We start from the raw sequence: 16384 nt of genomic DNA, 5'->3' as shown, positions 1-16384 counted from the left end.
AGGTAGTACGCCGGCACGCCCGACGATGAGCCGTCGAGCCCGGCCCAGAGGCTGGCAAGTTCCAAGGCGGCAAGGCCGTCATGCTCCGACGATGGTACTATAATGAACAAATCGTCTTCAGAGTTGAGACACTTCAAGCTGAAGCCCCCCTTCCCAGCTGTTCTTTACATATCGGTCAGAACCACTTCATCTCTTCTCCAATTTCAATGTATATAAGTGCACACTACCTACTACAATACGTTGGACACCATGAATTGAGAAAAACTGAGGCGTCGATACGGTTCCTACTTCCTAGACCAGCAGGTTTAGCTATTTAGGTGCACCAAAACTCGTGAGGTCGGCCCTTTTACCACAAGCGAGCGTGCGTGCGTGCGTGCGTACATACACTTCGGATGGATTTGAAGGGGCTAGCCCATGTGACGTCGATCGCGCAGAGGTTAACATATGGTCGAGGGGAAGAAATATGGATTAAGAATTGAATGTCGTGGGTGAGCTGTGATTAGATGATGTTCATGGAGCAGAAAACCTTGGCTGGCCGTTGATGTAATCATTTTTTGTTTTTCTTTTCTTTTTCGTTTTCGATCAGTGTAATGACGCTCTCGGGGTATGTGAGCGTACTTTCTTTTAAAAAGAGAAAAAAATCCCTAGTTTTTTTGGAAGTTCTCCCTGGAAAAAAAAACTATGCCTGCAGCTGCACCGGGCTAAAAAGGCACTCGGGCCCATGAATTTTAGTCGTGCCGTCATTTGTTGGGCCAGTTTATATTAGACTCAACTGGAGTCTGGACATTCTTGTCACAGGGACTCTTTCCTTTTTTGGCTGCTTCCACGTCAGCAGCGACCTCATGAACAATCTGCTTGTTCTGAGTGCTTCTTCATCATTGCGCAAAGCGCGAACATCTCCGGGTCAGGTCATGGTAGTACACTTGTACCTCCTGTCATGCAGTATGCATTGGTGTCTCATCAACCAAAAGAGATGCATCTCCAGTTGAAGGTTAGGCCTTCCACCCACCAGATCATGTGGAATTTTTCTGCCCCACATGAAGTCCTTTCCAAAGTTTCAAATCATGCCGTCCTCTTCAGAATCTCCAGACTACATAGTGTGCGCCATCGAGAAAAGCCGTAACCCAAACTACAGTAATTGTCTTTACGTGACGTTGTGGCATGCTGGGGATGAGCACTGGACAAGGTCGGAAGTAGATGATTATACTCAGTTCCGCACTACATATAGCAACCCGGTTTTCTACCATGACGAGTTCTACTGCCTGGGGACTCGAGGGAATTTGGGTGTTTTCAACCCACACAACATGACATGGAGAGTTCTCGACAAACCAGTTCCTCTTCTTGATGGTGATCCATTACCAGGTGATCGATACTGCCATCTGTTGGAGTTCAGAGATAAACTAATTACCATCTTCAGACCGCACAACAGAGCAGCAATGGAACTGTACAAGCTCGACATGTCTCAGATGGTCTGGACCATGGTTGAGAGGTTAGACAATGAAGTGACTTTTGTTGATCATTGGAACGCAGTCATGATGTCAGCACCACGGGATACTTGTTGCAACAGGATATAAATATCAAAACTAGGAGGATACAATGAAGGCCGAGAGCTCAAGAGTTGTGCATTCTATGATTTGAAGTCTCGCAAATATTATCCCAGTTATTTCAACTTGACAGAACGAATGAACTCCATATGGATTCAGCCGAACTTCAAATGTCAATGAATATGGATGTTCTATCATACCATATAATGGGTGTTTTAAAATAGATTAAAGCCTTCGTATCCCATGTTATATAATGTATCTGATCAAGTGAATAATAAATAATATAGAGTATGTGATCACACTAAACTATCTTGGATTGTATGTAGGCTAGGTATGCAAGCATAATAAAGTACATGGAGATACATAATTTTATATATTGGTACACATTTTTTATATACTGGTATCATGCTATAATCATTATATATTTAGAAAATCAGGGTGCTTTTGAATTTTTTTGTATATATCTTTTTTAATTTTTTGTTATCAAGTAATAGTCATATAAAGTAATTTTGGAATAGTACGTTGAAGGCTATGTTAGTGACTTATACTCCCTCTGTCCCGTAATATAGGGCATCTTAGTATTTTTATGACAGATTAAGAAGATGAGAAAATGATGCATGTGCCCTTATTTAATATCTTGTTTGGTTGTTATTTTGCTGATTTTGTGGCGGGTTGAAAATAATTAGTTTTCAAAACACTCTAGGATGCCTTACATTTGGTTATAAAATTTGAACCCTCTAATGCCTTACATTTCAGGACGAAGAAAGTAAACGACAAAAAAAGACTGAGAGGAGGTATATATCTATATAATAAACCACAATAGTCGACCAAATTTAGATAAAAATATATAATATAGATAGCATAATTCAAGCAGATTGCATAATGTAATACGTGAATAAGCCTACTACTTTGGAAGTTTGGTTCCGATCTACAGTGGCGGCATTGGATCGGGGCCTTGAGCTCGACTACAGCGGCGGGGCTGGATCCGACCATGGTGAAGGCCGGAGAAGGGAAGGGACGACAGATTCACGACGAGCTCTCGACGTCCGGCGAAGCTACGATACGGCGACGGCGGATTTGACGGCGGGAGCCGTCAAAGACGGAGTTGAGGTGGCGCGGGGTAAGCAGGAGTATTTATCGAAGCTCCTAAACTTCGACGGCAGTGGCAGCGGCGGCTGCAGGAGCGGGAGCCACCCAAGGCAGAGGCTCTGCCGATGCCTTCAGGCGAAAGTGACATAAATCGCGCCCGCGGAAGGCGGCTCCAGCGGAGGTCTTCACTCGTCAGCCGAAGAGCGGCGCGAGCTGCTGCAAGTCCGCGACGACGCGGCCGCCAAGGAACCTCTCGGAAGCCTCGATCCTTCAAACATTTCACTTTTGAACACTCGTGTTATTTTCAGCAGAATATAAAGAACGGAAAACCATGTGTAAGCAAGTAAAGTATCGTTTCAATTCAATCTACAGAAAAAAAGAAACTGTTCAATTCAAACATTTAACGGAGGAGCGAGGCCCAGGAGCAACGGAAGAGCAGCTGGCGGGCCAGCATTTTGATGCCGACTTCCGAGGCTGTGCACCGCAACGGCACAGTGCACATTCATTAAGAACTCTTTACAGTAAAAATACACAGAATATGCTGAAAGTACTGCATCAGCACCTCCTTATTTTCTTTTTATTGGGTATAAGTCTATTCACTTGGCACATTCCCTAACAAATGGTGCGGTGGACACTACAACAACTCATTTTACAGGCTAACAAATTCATCGTCTACATACGTAACTACAGAGTATGAACTGTGCAATGTTTCATGAGAAAAAAAGATTAGAACCCATCTTATGGTACAGTAATTCCGAAGAACTTGGAGGCTTTGCCACAGGTCGTGGACCTTCCGAACGCACTCTGTGGTAACCAACAGAAGAGTGGTCCGAGCTGGAAGGAACAGCGTTGTACTGACCATAGCCGGCATAAATTCCCACAGCGACGAGGCTAAGGATGACAAATCTATACCACGCTTTTTCATGTAGCTGCCCAACAAAGTGTCAATGCCATCAGTCATGAAGGATTTGGTGTAAACAGAGGTTGTCAAGGCAACTACATAAAGTGATTTTTCTAGTACTGAAATCTGTAGCTGAAACCAATTTAGAGCAAACATGTAGGGCAGGGCAAACCTGAGCAAGGACCATGTTGAAGAAAACAGAGATAACTGGAACCAGCGGTACCCCAGGACAAGAAAAGCCAGGCGGATCCACATAGACCTGGAAATAACATGGCAGACAAGGTTTTGCAGAAAACAATAATGTATCAGCAAGCTGACACTGAACATCAGTGCATCCAGAGGCTGGCAAGTTCCAAGGCCGTCTTGGTGCGCTCCGACGGCGGCGGCGGCGATAGGTCCGACGAACTCGCCGACACCCTGGAGCCCGCCGGTAGGACCGTAGGAGCCGTGGGGACGAGGTTATCGTTACCGCGAGGCTCGGCCTACGCGGGAGAGTGGCAGCCGTGGCGCCGCCAGGGAGCTTGACACCACGAGGGCGTGCTGCAAATGGGCCTCATGGCGAGCAGTGAAATCCTTGCAGATCGCCATGGACATGGCCATGACCCCTGGAGAAGCAGGAAGTTTCTCGTACCTTTCTTTTTGTTTTACGGGGGTCGATTTTAGCTGTTGTTTTGGAGGTTCTTGGGGTTCTGCAGGTGGGACTGTGAGCGGCAGGAATCAGTTCGTATTTCTGTGATTTTCTGTGAATAATGTTTCACACATGAACAGCCATGGAAAATGAGAAATCTTAAAACACAATTTGAGGGTGAAAATTCGCATAGCTACAGCTTCTGAATTCTGATAGTACTTATATGAACTCTGAACGCAAGATAAGATGCCGCGTTTGGGGTAATGGTTGTTTTCAAGTGAATCTGCCTTTGGGACATCCGGAGGATTGGGAATTTAAATTTTCAAACCAAATTGATGCCCGATTTGCCATCAACCACAACAATATTTCAGGTGAAAGCTAGTAAAATGCTATTTTCGTTAGCATAAAAGGGCATTTATCACCAAATTTACATGTATTTAATGATGCAAGTTTGACAGATCTACGACTAAGTTGAACAAAACACCAATTCGCAATTTAACTGTATCCTGCTATTTTTTTTACAAGTTCAGCCTAGTATCAATTGCTGTGTTGTTTCCCTTGTACCCCTCTCCGACCGCAGAGCAGGCTGTAGACGGCGCCGGCGACGAAAAAACTGACGAACCAGGCATTGTTGTACGCCGTGACAAATGCCTTCGAGACACTCGGTAGGACCCCAACCTTCTGCAGAAATCCCGGCACGATAGGCGCAACTCCGGCGGCCATTGCCGCCATGGCCGCGACGTTGAAGCCACTCTGGAAGTAGTAAGGGCTGCCGCTGTCCTCCGAGTACAGCGCGTCGACATCCAGAGCGGTTCGCCGCACAACGTAGTGGTCGGCGAGGATGACCCCTCCGATGGGACCCATGAGCGCCGAGTAGCCGAGCAGCCAGGTGTACACGAAGCTCTCGCTGGAGCTGAGCAACCGCCACGGCTGGAAAGCGATGCCGAGCAGCGCGGTGACGAGCGCCCCCTTGGCGAACGTGAACCTCCGCGGGCTCATGCTGACCAGCGCGTTCGCCGGCGCGACGACGTTGGCGGCAATGTTGGTCGTGATGGTCGCGAGGCCGATGCCGAAGATGGCAAGGAACGTCGTCGCCGGCCCGCCGATGCGGCCGAGGAGCTCGATCGGGTCGGAGATGACGTGGCCGAAGATGGCCTCGGTGGCGGAGGTGATGGCGAGCCCGGCGAAGGTGAACATGCCCATGAACACCGGCAGCCCGGCTTGGCCGAGCACCTGGTCCGCCTGGCTCCGCGCGTACCGCGCGAAGTCCGGTATGTTGATGGCCACCGTCGCCCAGAAGCTGATGTTCGCTGTGAGCGACGGGAAGAAGACCTTCCAGAACTCTGCGCCTGTGAGCCTCGGCGGCAGCGAGAGGATTCGCCCGAAGCCACCGGCTGAAGTGTAGGCCCAGGCCAGCAGCGCCGAGGTGAGCACGATGAGTACCGGCGCCGAGAATTTCTCGAGCTTGCGGATGCCCTCCATTCCGCGCATAATGATGCCGAGCTGCGCGGCCCAGAAGGCGAGGAAGCACGCGAACTCGAGCGGCGCCGCGCCGAGTCCGGGGACCGGCGCCAGCAGCGGCTGGTACGACTTGAGCCGGGACGGCAGGAGCAGGAAGATGGCGCGTCCCCCAATCCACGACTCGATGCCGAACCAACCGCAGCCGACGAGCGCGCGGATGAGGGCCGGGACGTGCGCGCCGCGGACGCCGAAGGCGGCGCGCGCGAGCACCGGGAACGGAAGTCCGTGCGTGACCGCCGGCGCTGCCGTGAGGACGAGCGTGACGAGAACGATGAGGTTGGCGAATGCCACGGTGGCGACGCCCTGGAGCGCGGACATGCCGAGGTCCACGAGGCTGCCCGCGAGGTAGTAGGACGGCACGCCGACGACGAGCCCGACCCAGAGGCTGGCGAGGTCCCACGCCGTCATGGTGCGTTCCGACTGAGGCGTGGGGGACAGGTCCGACTCACTCGACGAGGACCTGGGGCTCGCCGGTAGGAGTCGCCGCGGGGGCGAGGCTACCGTCACCGCGAGGCTCGGCCGGCGCGGGACAAGTGGCAGCCGCGGCGCCGCCTGGGAGCTTGATGCCACGAGGCGGTGCTGCAAATGAATCGCGTGGCGCGCCGCGAGGGCCTTGGACATCGCCATGGACATGGCCATATGGCCGGCCGGAGAAACAGGGGAAGCAGAGGGAGAGGATGGGGTGGTTCTTGGAGCCTTGCAGTGGGGAGGAGAGGATATGGGGATCTTGTTGCTTGGTTGGTTGCACTGCGTGTGACTGTGCAGCCGGGCCCACTGCTGTTGACAGCGAAGAGTCAGACCTCAGCGTGAGGGATCGGTTGCCGTCGGATCGGGACTACAAGACTCAGACCTCAGCTGTTGGATGGTAATCAGAGGGTAGATGATTTGGCTGGGGTATTTTAAGAGCCATTAGGTGCGTGTTGGAGATGCTTTGCCATGAGGGTGGCTGGTTGAGGATTCTATACGAAACTCTCTCTCTTTTGCCACGATCCAACACCTTCTTCGACATGTTAGGCACTTGGACCATGATGCCATGTGATAGGAAAGATGATGTTCAGGACCCGATCTCATCTACTAAGCTGCCATCTAGTACATCTCATTGCTAGGGCCCTACTCATTGCACTAATTTCTTCAACTTGTGCTTTTTTTATTCTGGAGGTTCTGTCATCAATGCGATTATCACGTTTGGTGTTGAAAACTTGGAGGAGCGGCTCGTCCCCTCCCCCACCCCCACCCCAGGGCTCCTGTATACCTTCCGGAAGTTGGACAAGTCATATGTCTATAAAACCCACTAACAATAGAAATAGAAATAATGTACGGGATTTAAATTAGAGATTTGAATTTAACAATTCAAAAAATTGAATTCAACATTTTATGAAAAATAAATCAACATTTAAAAATAGTAGATTCAATATTTTTTACCAACTATTTCAACATCTTAAGAGCATAGATTCAACATTTATCAAAATGTGGATCAATATTTTTTTTCAAAATCGATTGCTATATCTTCTTCTCCGGCGGCGGCGCAGGGGAAGAAGCTGTGGCGAGCCGGGCCGGCAGTGCTGTGGCGGAGCGCGCCCGTGCAAGAACAGCGGTGCGAAGCAGGGCCGGCGGGGCGGCGGCTGCGCGCAGCAGGGCCACGCAGGGGCGGCGCGCTAGGCTGGCTGTAGCGTGGGCGGCAGTGCGAATGGGGGAGCGCACAAGGCAGGGGGAGGTGTTGTCTTGGGGTTTGGGTGGAGAAGATCCAACGAACCTAGACCTTCGTAGGAATTTTAAATATTAGAAGATGGGGAAGAAAAAAATTTCCTGAAGATGTATACGATTACCGACCCCCTCCTTCCTCTTGGGCCTGTATGTATGAACAAACTTCGGGATTGGCCCAGTTACGGGGCTACTAAAGTAAAAGAAGTCGACCATACTGGGCCGAGTTTTCTAATGGGGCCGAACGAGATGTTGTCTGCTGTTACACGAAACAAGCTGCTCTAAGATTCTCAGTTAATCCTCAAAAAATAAATGTTTTCCTTCTGAAAAGTGACAAATATTAAGCAATATTTACTGTTTCAGGTTAAATTGTCGACAGTTCTTTACCCAAATCCATGGAAAACAATTTACAGCAAAGAATATAAGTGAAGAAAGAAATATACAACAAACCAAGGTAATCATAACACGAAAGAAAGCAACGACCAAATCAGTCAATTCACACACGGCCAGATCCTTGAAGCATCGAGTATCACGATTCACGAAGGGTAGCCCCGCTCAGATGTGCACGTGGCAGGGCACCCGGTGGAAGGAGGTCGGCGACGGGAAGTCGATGGTCACCGCCGGGCAGCTGGCGCGCACGGTGTACTTGCGCGTCCTCACCACGCCGTACCGGAACCGCACCTTGGCGACGACGTGCACGTCCACCGTCAGCTTCCCGGCCGTGCGCTCCCTCTTGATGCCCTCCTGGACGTCCCGGGGCAGCGTCCAGGCGTCCGGCGCAGCCCGCGCCGCGACGTCCACCCGCGTGTCGTCCTCCGGCGGCTGGGCGAACCCCGGCGCGTGGCCCCCCGCGAGGTACGTGCCGTTGTACCACACCCCGACGTCGAGCCAGCGGTAGGCCACGCCGGCGCGCGCGTTCGGGTTGAAGGCGCGCAGGGTGAGGTCGAAGGCGCCCGCGAGCCCGCCGGCGGCCGTGAAGTTGAAGCCCGTCGTGGCGGCGTGGTCGACGGAGATGTAGAGCTTGGACGGGTGGAGGAAGAGCCACAGGAGGACGACGACGACGACGACCACCACCAGCGCCAGACACGTCGCCGCCGCGCACCGGAACGTCGACGGCCGCGTGCGTCTGGGCTCCGCCATCTCGATCGATGATCGAGCAAGAAGCTTCACAACCCACTAGACCTTTTCGTGCTCGAGGGAGGGCGCGCGGCTCTACACGTCGTGGCTGCTCGTAGCGATTCCTCACGAAGGTTTGCATCGGTGCCGCTATATAGGGAGCTCGCGCGATACTTTGAGTGGCGAGAGGAGCGTTCTACACGGGTCGTGACAGGCTAGCCGTGGCTGGAGTAGCCGGCGGGGTTCGAAACCACGCGGCGTACGCTGGCCGTGGGGCAGCAGCGAGCGAGCTCGGTAGCTCGTCGCATGGTGGCGCGCTCTAGGCGTTCGCTGTTCGGAGGGTGCGGGCGCTTTGGATGGAGCTTTGGTTTTGGAATTGGAATCCTTCTGGCTCACTCCTGCTCCGGAATCGAACCGGGGGGAGGGAAAGCATAATGGCAGCCCGGCCCACGAGTGCGGATGCATATCTTTGTTCAAGAATGTGCTCACACTGATCTTTTAACTTTTTGACGAAAAGGTGGGAGGAAGAGGCAAGAATGGGCAGAAAGAAACTGGAGAAGGGTCTCGCCCCACCCTAATTACATGCATGTATAACTTTGGCAACACGAAAGCAGAGTCTCTAACTTTTACAGGGTTATTACGGAATTTTGCAAGAACATCTGCCATAATATCTCAGAGGCTGTGAGGTGAAAAATGAACAAAATGATCCCATGGCCTACTCGCTGGGTCCATCCATCACCATCTGGAATTTTCTCTAGCTCAACCGACGAAAAGCTCAAGGCTGGCCAGCAAGCGAGCAACGTCTCAGCCAGGAAAATATGTGATACACAAAGGACTGCCTGTTTTCGAAAAAGTTCAGCTGCTGGGTCATTCGGTGGAAGTGGAAGAATCTTCAGCCCCGGCAAGTCGGCAACTCCTTCCATGCATGGCTCTTTGTCACCAAACGATGCGGGCATGCTGGGCGCCTGGGTCGCTTGCACAGCACCAGCAACACCCAATGCAGAGCCACAAACGACGGTAGGCCAATCGATCGCACCGAACAAGTGCCACTCCTCATGCTTCTCAGCAGTAAACAAATCAAGGCCCAAACTAGCTATTACCAGGACTTTTTGGAGAGCTAGCCCCCTGTCCTGGTGCTATTCGCGATCGCAGGCGTGTTCAGTTTGCACGGTTCATTCCTAGCTAGTCTTTAATTTCTCAACAGAAAATTCGGCTATTTGTCTTTGAAAGTTGAAACCCGAAAGGAGGGTATTGAACAAGCAAGGACATCGCGTTCGCCGCTTTCTTGCATGGAATATTTTCTTGGGGCCGGTTTGCATTGGTGCTCCTGCATGGTACAATGATACGCGGATCTAGATCAGAAGGATCTATGTTCATAGTTGAATGTGATCCTGGTTTGCAAGAGCAACCCCCTTGCTCAAGCACCCCCATTTATACGACTTCTCCTCAGTTCAATTAAGATATACGCCTCAGAGGTGTGACGGGAGAGATAGCACAAATGCACTATGTACTCCATTGTGTCAGCGTTACTTTTGTGTCGCATATAACAAGAAATGACATGTTTAAGTTCAATAAATAATAATAGTTTTAAATTCACATCTTACCCTTACTATCATTAATAATTAGATACTCCTTTTAAAACACACACACACACACACACACACACACACACACACTATTAACACTCGCGAGGTGTGATAAAAAGACAAAAATCCTATGAATTACTAAAAGAAAAGTAAAGCATTCTCCAATTGATTTTGCACGCTCAACCACCAATAATAGCCATTGTTTCATATATTTGCATAAAGACTACCATCTCTGCCACTATTTAAAATAACCTAAAGTTACCCCTAAATATGCAAATAAATTACCCATCCCTGCCATTATAAACAATAGCCTAAAGCAGCCTTTGAAACATCTACATCTATTACCCACGTATGCCATTCATCAATATATTAGGTCACCTTGCCGCTACGAAAGAGCTAACTCAAGATCACACTGGAAAGGCGAGACCTAGAATAGATTAATGAAGTTGCAATAGGCGTTGCATTTGGAAACGGTACACATAAGGATGAGATTCTTTGCCACATCATAAAAATGTTAACACGTCACCGTATTTAATTACAACGATAACACAAGGTAAATGAATCCCTAAACCCATAATAGGAACTTTGAGACAGTGGTGTTGCGTGTAGTACGGTGGAACGTGCCACCTTTATAGGCCTCTCCGGATCGGACTCCGGTTCTGGTTGGTCATCTAGTCCAACCATAACCGATTCACCGTATCCAGGTAGCTTACACACGCGTAACCAATTGAAGTAGTTGACGTGATCGGTTGACATAAACCACGTCTGTTGATCGAAGACGTGCTTGTTAAGACAAGCACTTTCTTCTCCGGACGTATGTGTCAGCTGATCGGCCTTGCTAGTACGGCGCACCGTGCTCGGTCAACATGCTCGTATGCGCCGCTTGCGCGCTGCGTCGCAGCAGGGGATCGCGGCGCGCGGCAGCAATTTCCCGGAGGTCAGGGCTAGCTCAGCGCTCACGTCGACGCTCGTGGGTACCAAGCCGCTCGCCCAACGACACCAAACCCTTTTTGCGAACCCAACCCCTCCGTCGTTTGTCCTCCCCCACCGTCCCAAAGCCCCAGCCTGGTCAAAACCCACGCGCCGGCCGCGGCCGGGCCGGGGCACGCCGTCTATTTATGCCCCGGCCCCCAGGTCTCGTACGTCCAGCCCGTCCCGGTGGCACGCCACATGCTTCTGCTACCTCATCGTCTCCCTTCCCCCGGCCCGCACGAGAAGCCAGGGCACCAGCCGGAGCCGTAGCCGTAGCCGCCGTGCACCGTTCACCAGTAGCATTACTGCATCCGCATCGCGCGCGCTCGACCTACAGACTCCACTCTCCACTGCACTGTGCCCACACTCTCCGTCTCTCCGCCTGTCCGCCACCCCCGTCCTCGTCGATCGGTCGACCCATTCGGACACCAAGCCAAGCCGGCTCCAGCTAGTAGCTGCGCCCCCGGCTTCCATGCCTCCCCGGCCAGGCATTGAATGGCCTTCTCACGGGTAGGTGGCGCGACGTCGCGGCGGATTGGCGGCCCGTGGCGCGCCCGCCGGCCAGCTGGTGGCGAGTAACTCGGCGCGCGCGGCCACCCAACGGCCCCCGGCGGCAATTTATGGGCGACCGCCCGTGCCGTTCCCCGTTCGGCCGCGCCTGCCACTACTAGCCTCTCCGTTCCATCCACCGGCCGGTCGTCAGGCCTCTTGCTTTCGCTCAGCTAGTCAGCTGCCCATCGATCATCCATCACAGTAATCGCAAAACGTCAAGACCCCTGATGCGTGGCGCGTGAATGTGATTGTACGCACGCGTCGTGGCGAGTACGTCTGTACGCCTACGTGTACGGTCTACGCAGCTACCGCGTCAGGTACGGCAGTTTTTTTTTCAAGCTGGGTAGGAGCTTTGCAGCCAGGGGCTAAGGGATACTGGTAGTGGTAAGACCGACGTACGTACTGGCCAGCAATTAATAGCCATCCATCTCAGCTGTGCAAGTGCAACTGTGCAAGCTCCGACCCTGACCAGTTCTATAAAACCTCCGTCTTCTCCTGCTGCGCTCTGCCATCCCGTCACCTTCCCTCGCAGCAGCAGCACTGCATTGCTCACTCCATGTGGAGTCACTTATTACCGCATTACACTAGCTACTAGCACAGCCAGCCAGCTTGATCCTCTCATCGATCGGATCGGATCGGATCCGTTGATCTAGCTGCTGCTGTGTACATACGTGTGTACCCTAGCAGCCAGCTGCTCGATCGCCGGCCGGCCGGCAATGGAGGTGGGGACGTGGGCGGTGGTGGTGGCGGCGGCGGCCGCGTACCTGGCGTGGTTCTGGCGGCTGTCGCGGGGGCTCAGCGGGCCGCGGGTGTGGCCGGTGCTCGGCAGCCTGCCGGGGCTGGTGCAGCACGCCGAGGACATGCACGAGTGGATCGTCGGCAACCTCCGCCGCACGGGCGGCACGTACCAGACCTGCATCTTCGCGGTGCCCGGGGTGGCGCGCCGCGGCGGGCTGGTCACCGTCACGTGCGACCCGCGCAACCTGGAGCACGTCCTCAAGGCGCGCTTCGACAACTACCCCAAGGGCCCCTTCTGGCACGCCGTCTTCCGGGACCTGCTCGGCGACGGCATCTTCAACTCCGACGGCGACACCTGGGTCGCGCAGCGGAAGACCGCCGCGCTCGAGTTCACCACGCGCACGCTCCGGACGGCCATGTCCCGCTGGGTGTCGCGCTCCATCCACCTCAGGCTGCTGCCCATCCTGGAGGAGGCCGCCACCGAGAAGACGCACGTCGACCTGCAGGACCTCCTCCTCCGCCTCACCTTCGACAACATCTGCGGCCTGGCGTTCGGCAAGGACCCCGAGACGCTCGCGCCGGGCCTGCCGGAGAACGCCTTCGCCTCAGCCTTCGACCGCGCCACGGAGGCCACGCTCAACCGCTTCATCTTCCCGGAGTGCCTGTGGCGGTGCAAGAAGTGGCTGGGCCTCGGCATGGAGACCACGCTGGCCCGCAGCGTCGCGCACGTGGACGAGTACCTCGCCGCCGTCATCAAGGCGCGCAAGCTCGAGCTCGCGCCGGGCAGCGGCAGGTGCGACGCGGCGGGTGCCGTGGCGCACGACGACCTGCTCTCCCGGTTCATGCGCAAGGGCTCCTACTCGGACGAGTCGCTGCAGCACGTGGCGCTCAACTTCATCCTCGCCGGCCGCGACACCTCCTCCGTGGCGCTCTCCTGGTTCTTCTGGCTCGTATCCACGCACCCCGACGTGGAGCGCAAGATCGTGTGCGAGCTCTGCGCCGCGCTCGCCGCGTCCCGCGGCTCCCACGACCCGGCATTGTGGCTGGCGTCGCCCTTCACCTTCGAGGAGATCGACCGCCTCGTCTACCTCAAGGCGGCGCTCTCGGAGACCCTGCGCCTGTACCCGTCCGTCCCGGAGGACTCCAAGCACGTCGTCGCCGACGACTACCTCCCGGACGGCACGTTCGTCCCGGCGGGGTCGTCGGTGACCTACTCCATCTACTCGGCGGGGCGCATGAAGACGGTGTGGGGGGACGACTGCCTCGAGTTCCGCCCCGAGCGGTGGCTGTCCGCCGACGGCGCTCGCTTCGAGCCGCACGACTCGTACCGGTTCGTGGCGTTCAACGCCGGGCCGAGGATCTGCCTCGGCAAGGACCTGGCCTACCTGCAGATGAAGAACATCGCCGGCAGCGTGCTCCTCCGCCACCGCCTGGCCGTCGCGCCGGGCCACCGCGTCGAGCAGAAGATGTCGCTCACGCTGTTCATGAAGCACGGGCTCCGGATGGAGGTGCACCAGCGCGACCTGGCCCCGGTCATCGACGAGCTCCGCGGGGCCGACGCGGCGGCGGCAAGGCCGGCCACGGCGCCGTGCGCGTAGAGGATCCGGGGTCCCGCGCGCCAAGATCCGTGCCGCCGAGGAGACACCGAGCATTGAATGTTGTAGATAAGCGTACAAGACAGTAAGTAAATTAAATGGGTCTGGTAGAGCATTCAAGTCACTTCCTTCCGCAATTTACCATTCTGATGAGGGAGACGGGAAAATTTTGCAATTGGCAAGATCTAAGCTAGATTTGGATCCGGGCATGTACTGCTACAAAAGGGGTGAAACAAAAGGGGAGAGTAAAAAAAAGATAGAGTAATAATTCAGGATCGAGTGCTGCAGATTATTTGGTCGAGGCAGTTCGTGTTGGTGACCAGCCAACTGTTCTACTATTATTCCTTCTTTATTTTAAAACTTTTTTCATGTTTTTTCAGTATTATTATATTCCTAGAGAGTTGTTCAATTTACCAAGAAACATGTAAAGTAAACGTGTACTGAACCTTCTTTTGCTTCTTTGAGACCATCATTTTCATGGGCAATCTTCTTGTTCCACCAGCGGTCGATGTATGACACACAGATAGAGCAATCGTACGAAGCTCCGTTCTGCTTCTGCATGCACCGATCATTCGACCTTTTTTTTCGCTCGTGCGAGCACACATCGGCGTCTGGAATTGATGGCGCTCGTTGGCGCCGCCCGTTCCGGTGGAAGACCTGGGCTAGGCAGCTTGCAGATGCAGGTGCAGAGAGGAGAGAGCTACTGGGAATTCAGAATTGTAGGCGCATAAAGGCGACGACGTCGATGTCGCCGACCGGCTGACCGCGCCACGAGCTCATCCTGGTTCCGGCCTGCAGGTGCGGGTTCGTTATGCGTACACTCTTCTCGTGACGACCACGACGTTCCCGTTCAAATATTACGCACGATGATTATGGATCGTGTGGCACGCGACAGCGATGGTCACGTCGGGATCGCAAAGGGTTTGGGAAAACAAAGTCCAGACCGTTGGGTTCAGATGTGTGGTTGCGTACTTGCCCTGCGTCCGACCTCGTCATCTGGGTCTGGTCCAACGGTTGGTTACGGTTGATGCAACCGTATGATCTACTACTTCAGTTCATGCATGGGACTTTGCTTGTCAGCAGTGACCAGCGAGGGAATGCAGCTGGCTGACCGACCAGAACAACGGCTGCCTGGTTTCGTCAGGGTTCCAGAGATACTGGAGTGCTCGGTCGATTTAACCTGCAGCTGAAGATTATCGACAGGGAGGTCCATCGCCGCTGGAAACACTGTGTTTTCTTGTGCCACGCGAGGGTGCGGGAGGCACGACGGCATGGTAGAGGCAAGTTGCCAACTTTATTTGCGGCAACTTGTGGCCCAGTGGCCGCCTCTGGTAGTCCCGGTACACGGCATGAGATTGATCGGCGCTGCTGATCGTTAATGGACGGCGAGCGGAGCGGAGCGGATCAGGGACACCGGAAACCGCCAGCGTGCGGCCGTAAATAAACAGCGCCGGTTCGATCATCTCCGGAATGGCGCTTCTAGTTCGACCAGATCATACCAGTAGTATTGGTTTTCTTTACCGAATCGTTGTGCTTTAAGATGACGCTTTACCTATCAACACGGTCTTTAAGATGTGTATTACCACTGGTTTTTGTTTTTTTTAAAAAAAATCTTTGTAACACATGGCAAAACCACAAAAGCAACTTAGATTAGCAGATTGAGATGTTTTCTCTTCCCCTACTTTGGATTTGATTCATGGTTCCTATACCGCATTCACCCGAGTTGTGGCGATTGGATCAGTTGGAATCAATGTTACGAGACAAGCCGCACAAAGCAGCATTACTCAAGATGCATTTTGGAGATTTTGAATTTTTTTTGCTTTAGCTTATTTTTTATTTTTCTTTTGTACATACTCAAAGCTTCTAATGTCTTGGCTACATATTTATTAGAACGTGTGCTTAACCTTGCAGTGGTGGGTGATGCTTGTAATAATTATGATCTAATACTCTAATGCACCACCCTTGGAAGAGAATGCGTGAAGCTAGAAATATATCATCCATTATCTTAGAAAACTCTAAGCTTATGAGTGCTTAAGTTTTGCTATATACGCCTATACCTTATCCAAGCACAATTTGCTTCGTGCATGTAGTAGCGTGGTGCAGGGTGTAGTTCTAGTTGTGACTTATCCACAAGGCTTATATATTTCTTGTAAGCTTTGTAAACACACAAAAAGAAATATGTAGCAAAGGATAGAGATGATAACGGATCATGACCCTAGTGATCTTTTTACAATTCTACTTGGTCTTTATATATTTTTAGCTCAAAATTCTATAAGGTAAGAGCCCAGCTTTAGATTATCTAAGCTAAGATCCTTTACCACCCTAAGCAAAGCAAAGCTCCGTGTTCAAAATTCCAAAAGGAACTGTACATGTGTCTATGGCCGGCCCGTGGGGTTTGAATACAGTCTGGTCACTGCCTGTTGGGGTCCTTGGAGCTGCAC

At 52.9% G+C, this 16384-nt stretch overlaps 3 protein-coding genes across 3 annotated transcripts; 1 reads left to right on the top strand and 2 right to left on the bottom strand.

The window, feature by feature from the left end:
- Positions 1 to 4527: 4527 nt before the first annotated feature.
- Positions 4528 to 6368, bottom strand: LOC112894468 (purine-uracil permease NCS1-like). Its single transcript, XM_025962197.1, has one exon. It carries the CDS (start codon positions 6320 to 6322, stop codon positions 4700 to 4702), a length of 1623 nt encoding a protein of 540 aa, XP_025817982.1. The 5' UTR covers positions 6323 to 6368; the 3' UTR covers positions 4528 to 4699.
- A 1373-nt stretch (positions 6369 to 7741) lies between these two features.
- Positions 7742 to 8617, bottom strand: LOC112880319 (NDR1/HIN1-like protein 13). Its single transcript, XM_025944874.1, has one exon. It carries the CDS (start codon positions 8522 to 8524, stop codon positions 7940 to 7942), a length of 585 nt encoding a protein of 194 aa, XP_025800659.1. The 5' UTR covers positions 8525 to 8617; the 3' UTR covers positions 7742 to 7939.
- Positions 8618 to 12326: 3709 nt separating this feature from the next.
- On the top strand, positions 12327 to 14419 carry LOC112899298 (cytochrome P450 86A2-like). The gene has a single exon (XM_025967718.1). The coding sequence runs from the start codon at positions 12327 to 12329 to the stop codon at positions 13944 to 13946; it is 1620 nt and encodes a 539-aa protein (XP_025823503.1). The 3' UTR covers positions 13947 to 14419.
- The last annotated feature ends 1965 nt before the right edge of the window (positions 14420 to 16384 follow it).

Source organism: Panicum hallii, chromosome 1 (genome assembly GCF_002211085.1).
Source record: "Panicum hallii strain FIL2 chromosome 1, PHallii_v3.1, whole genome shotgun sequence".
Classification (NCBI taxonomy): domain Eukaryota; kingdom Viridiplantae; phylum Streptophyta; class Magnoliopsida; order Poales; family Poaceae; genus Panicum; species Panicum hallii.
The sequence above is the reverse complement of the archived record's forward strand: the minus strand, read 5'-3'. Positions and strand labels throughout refer to the sequence as shown.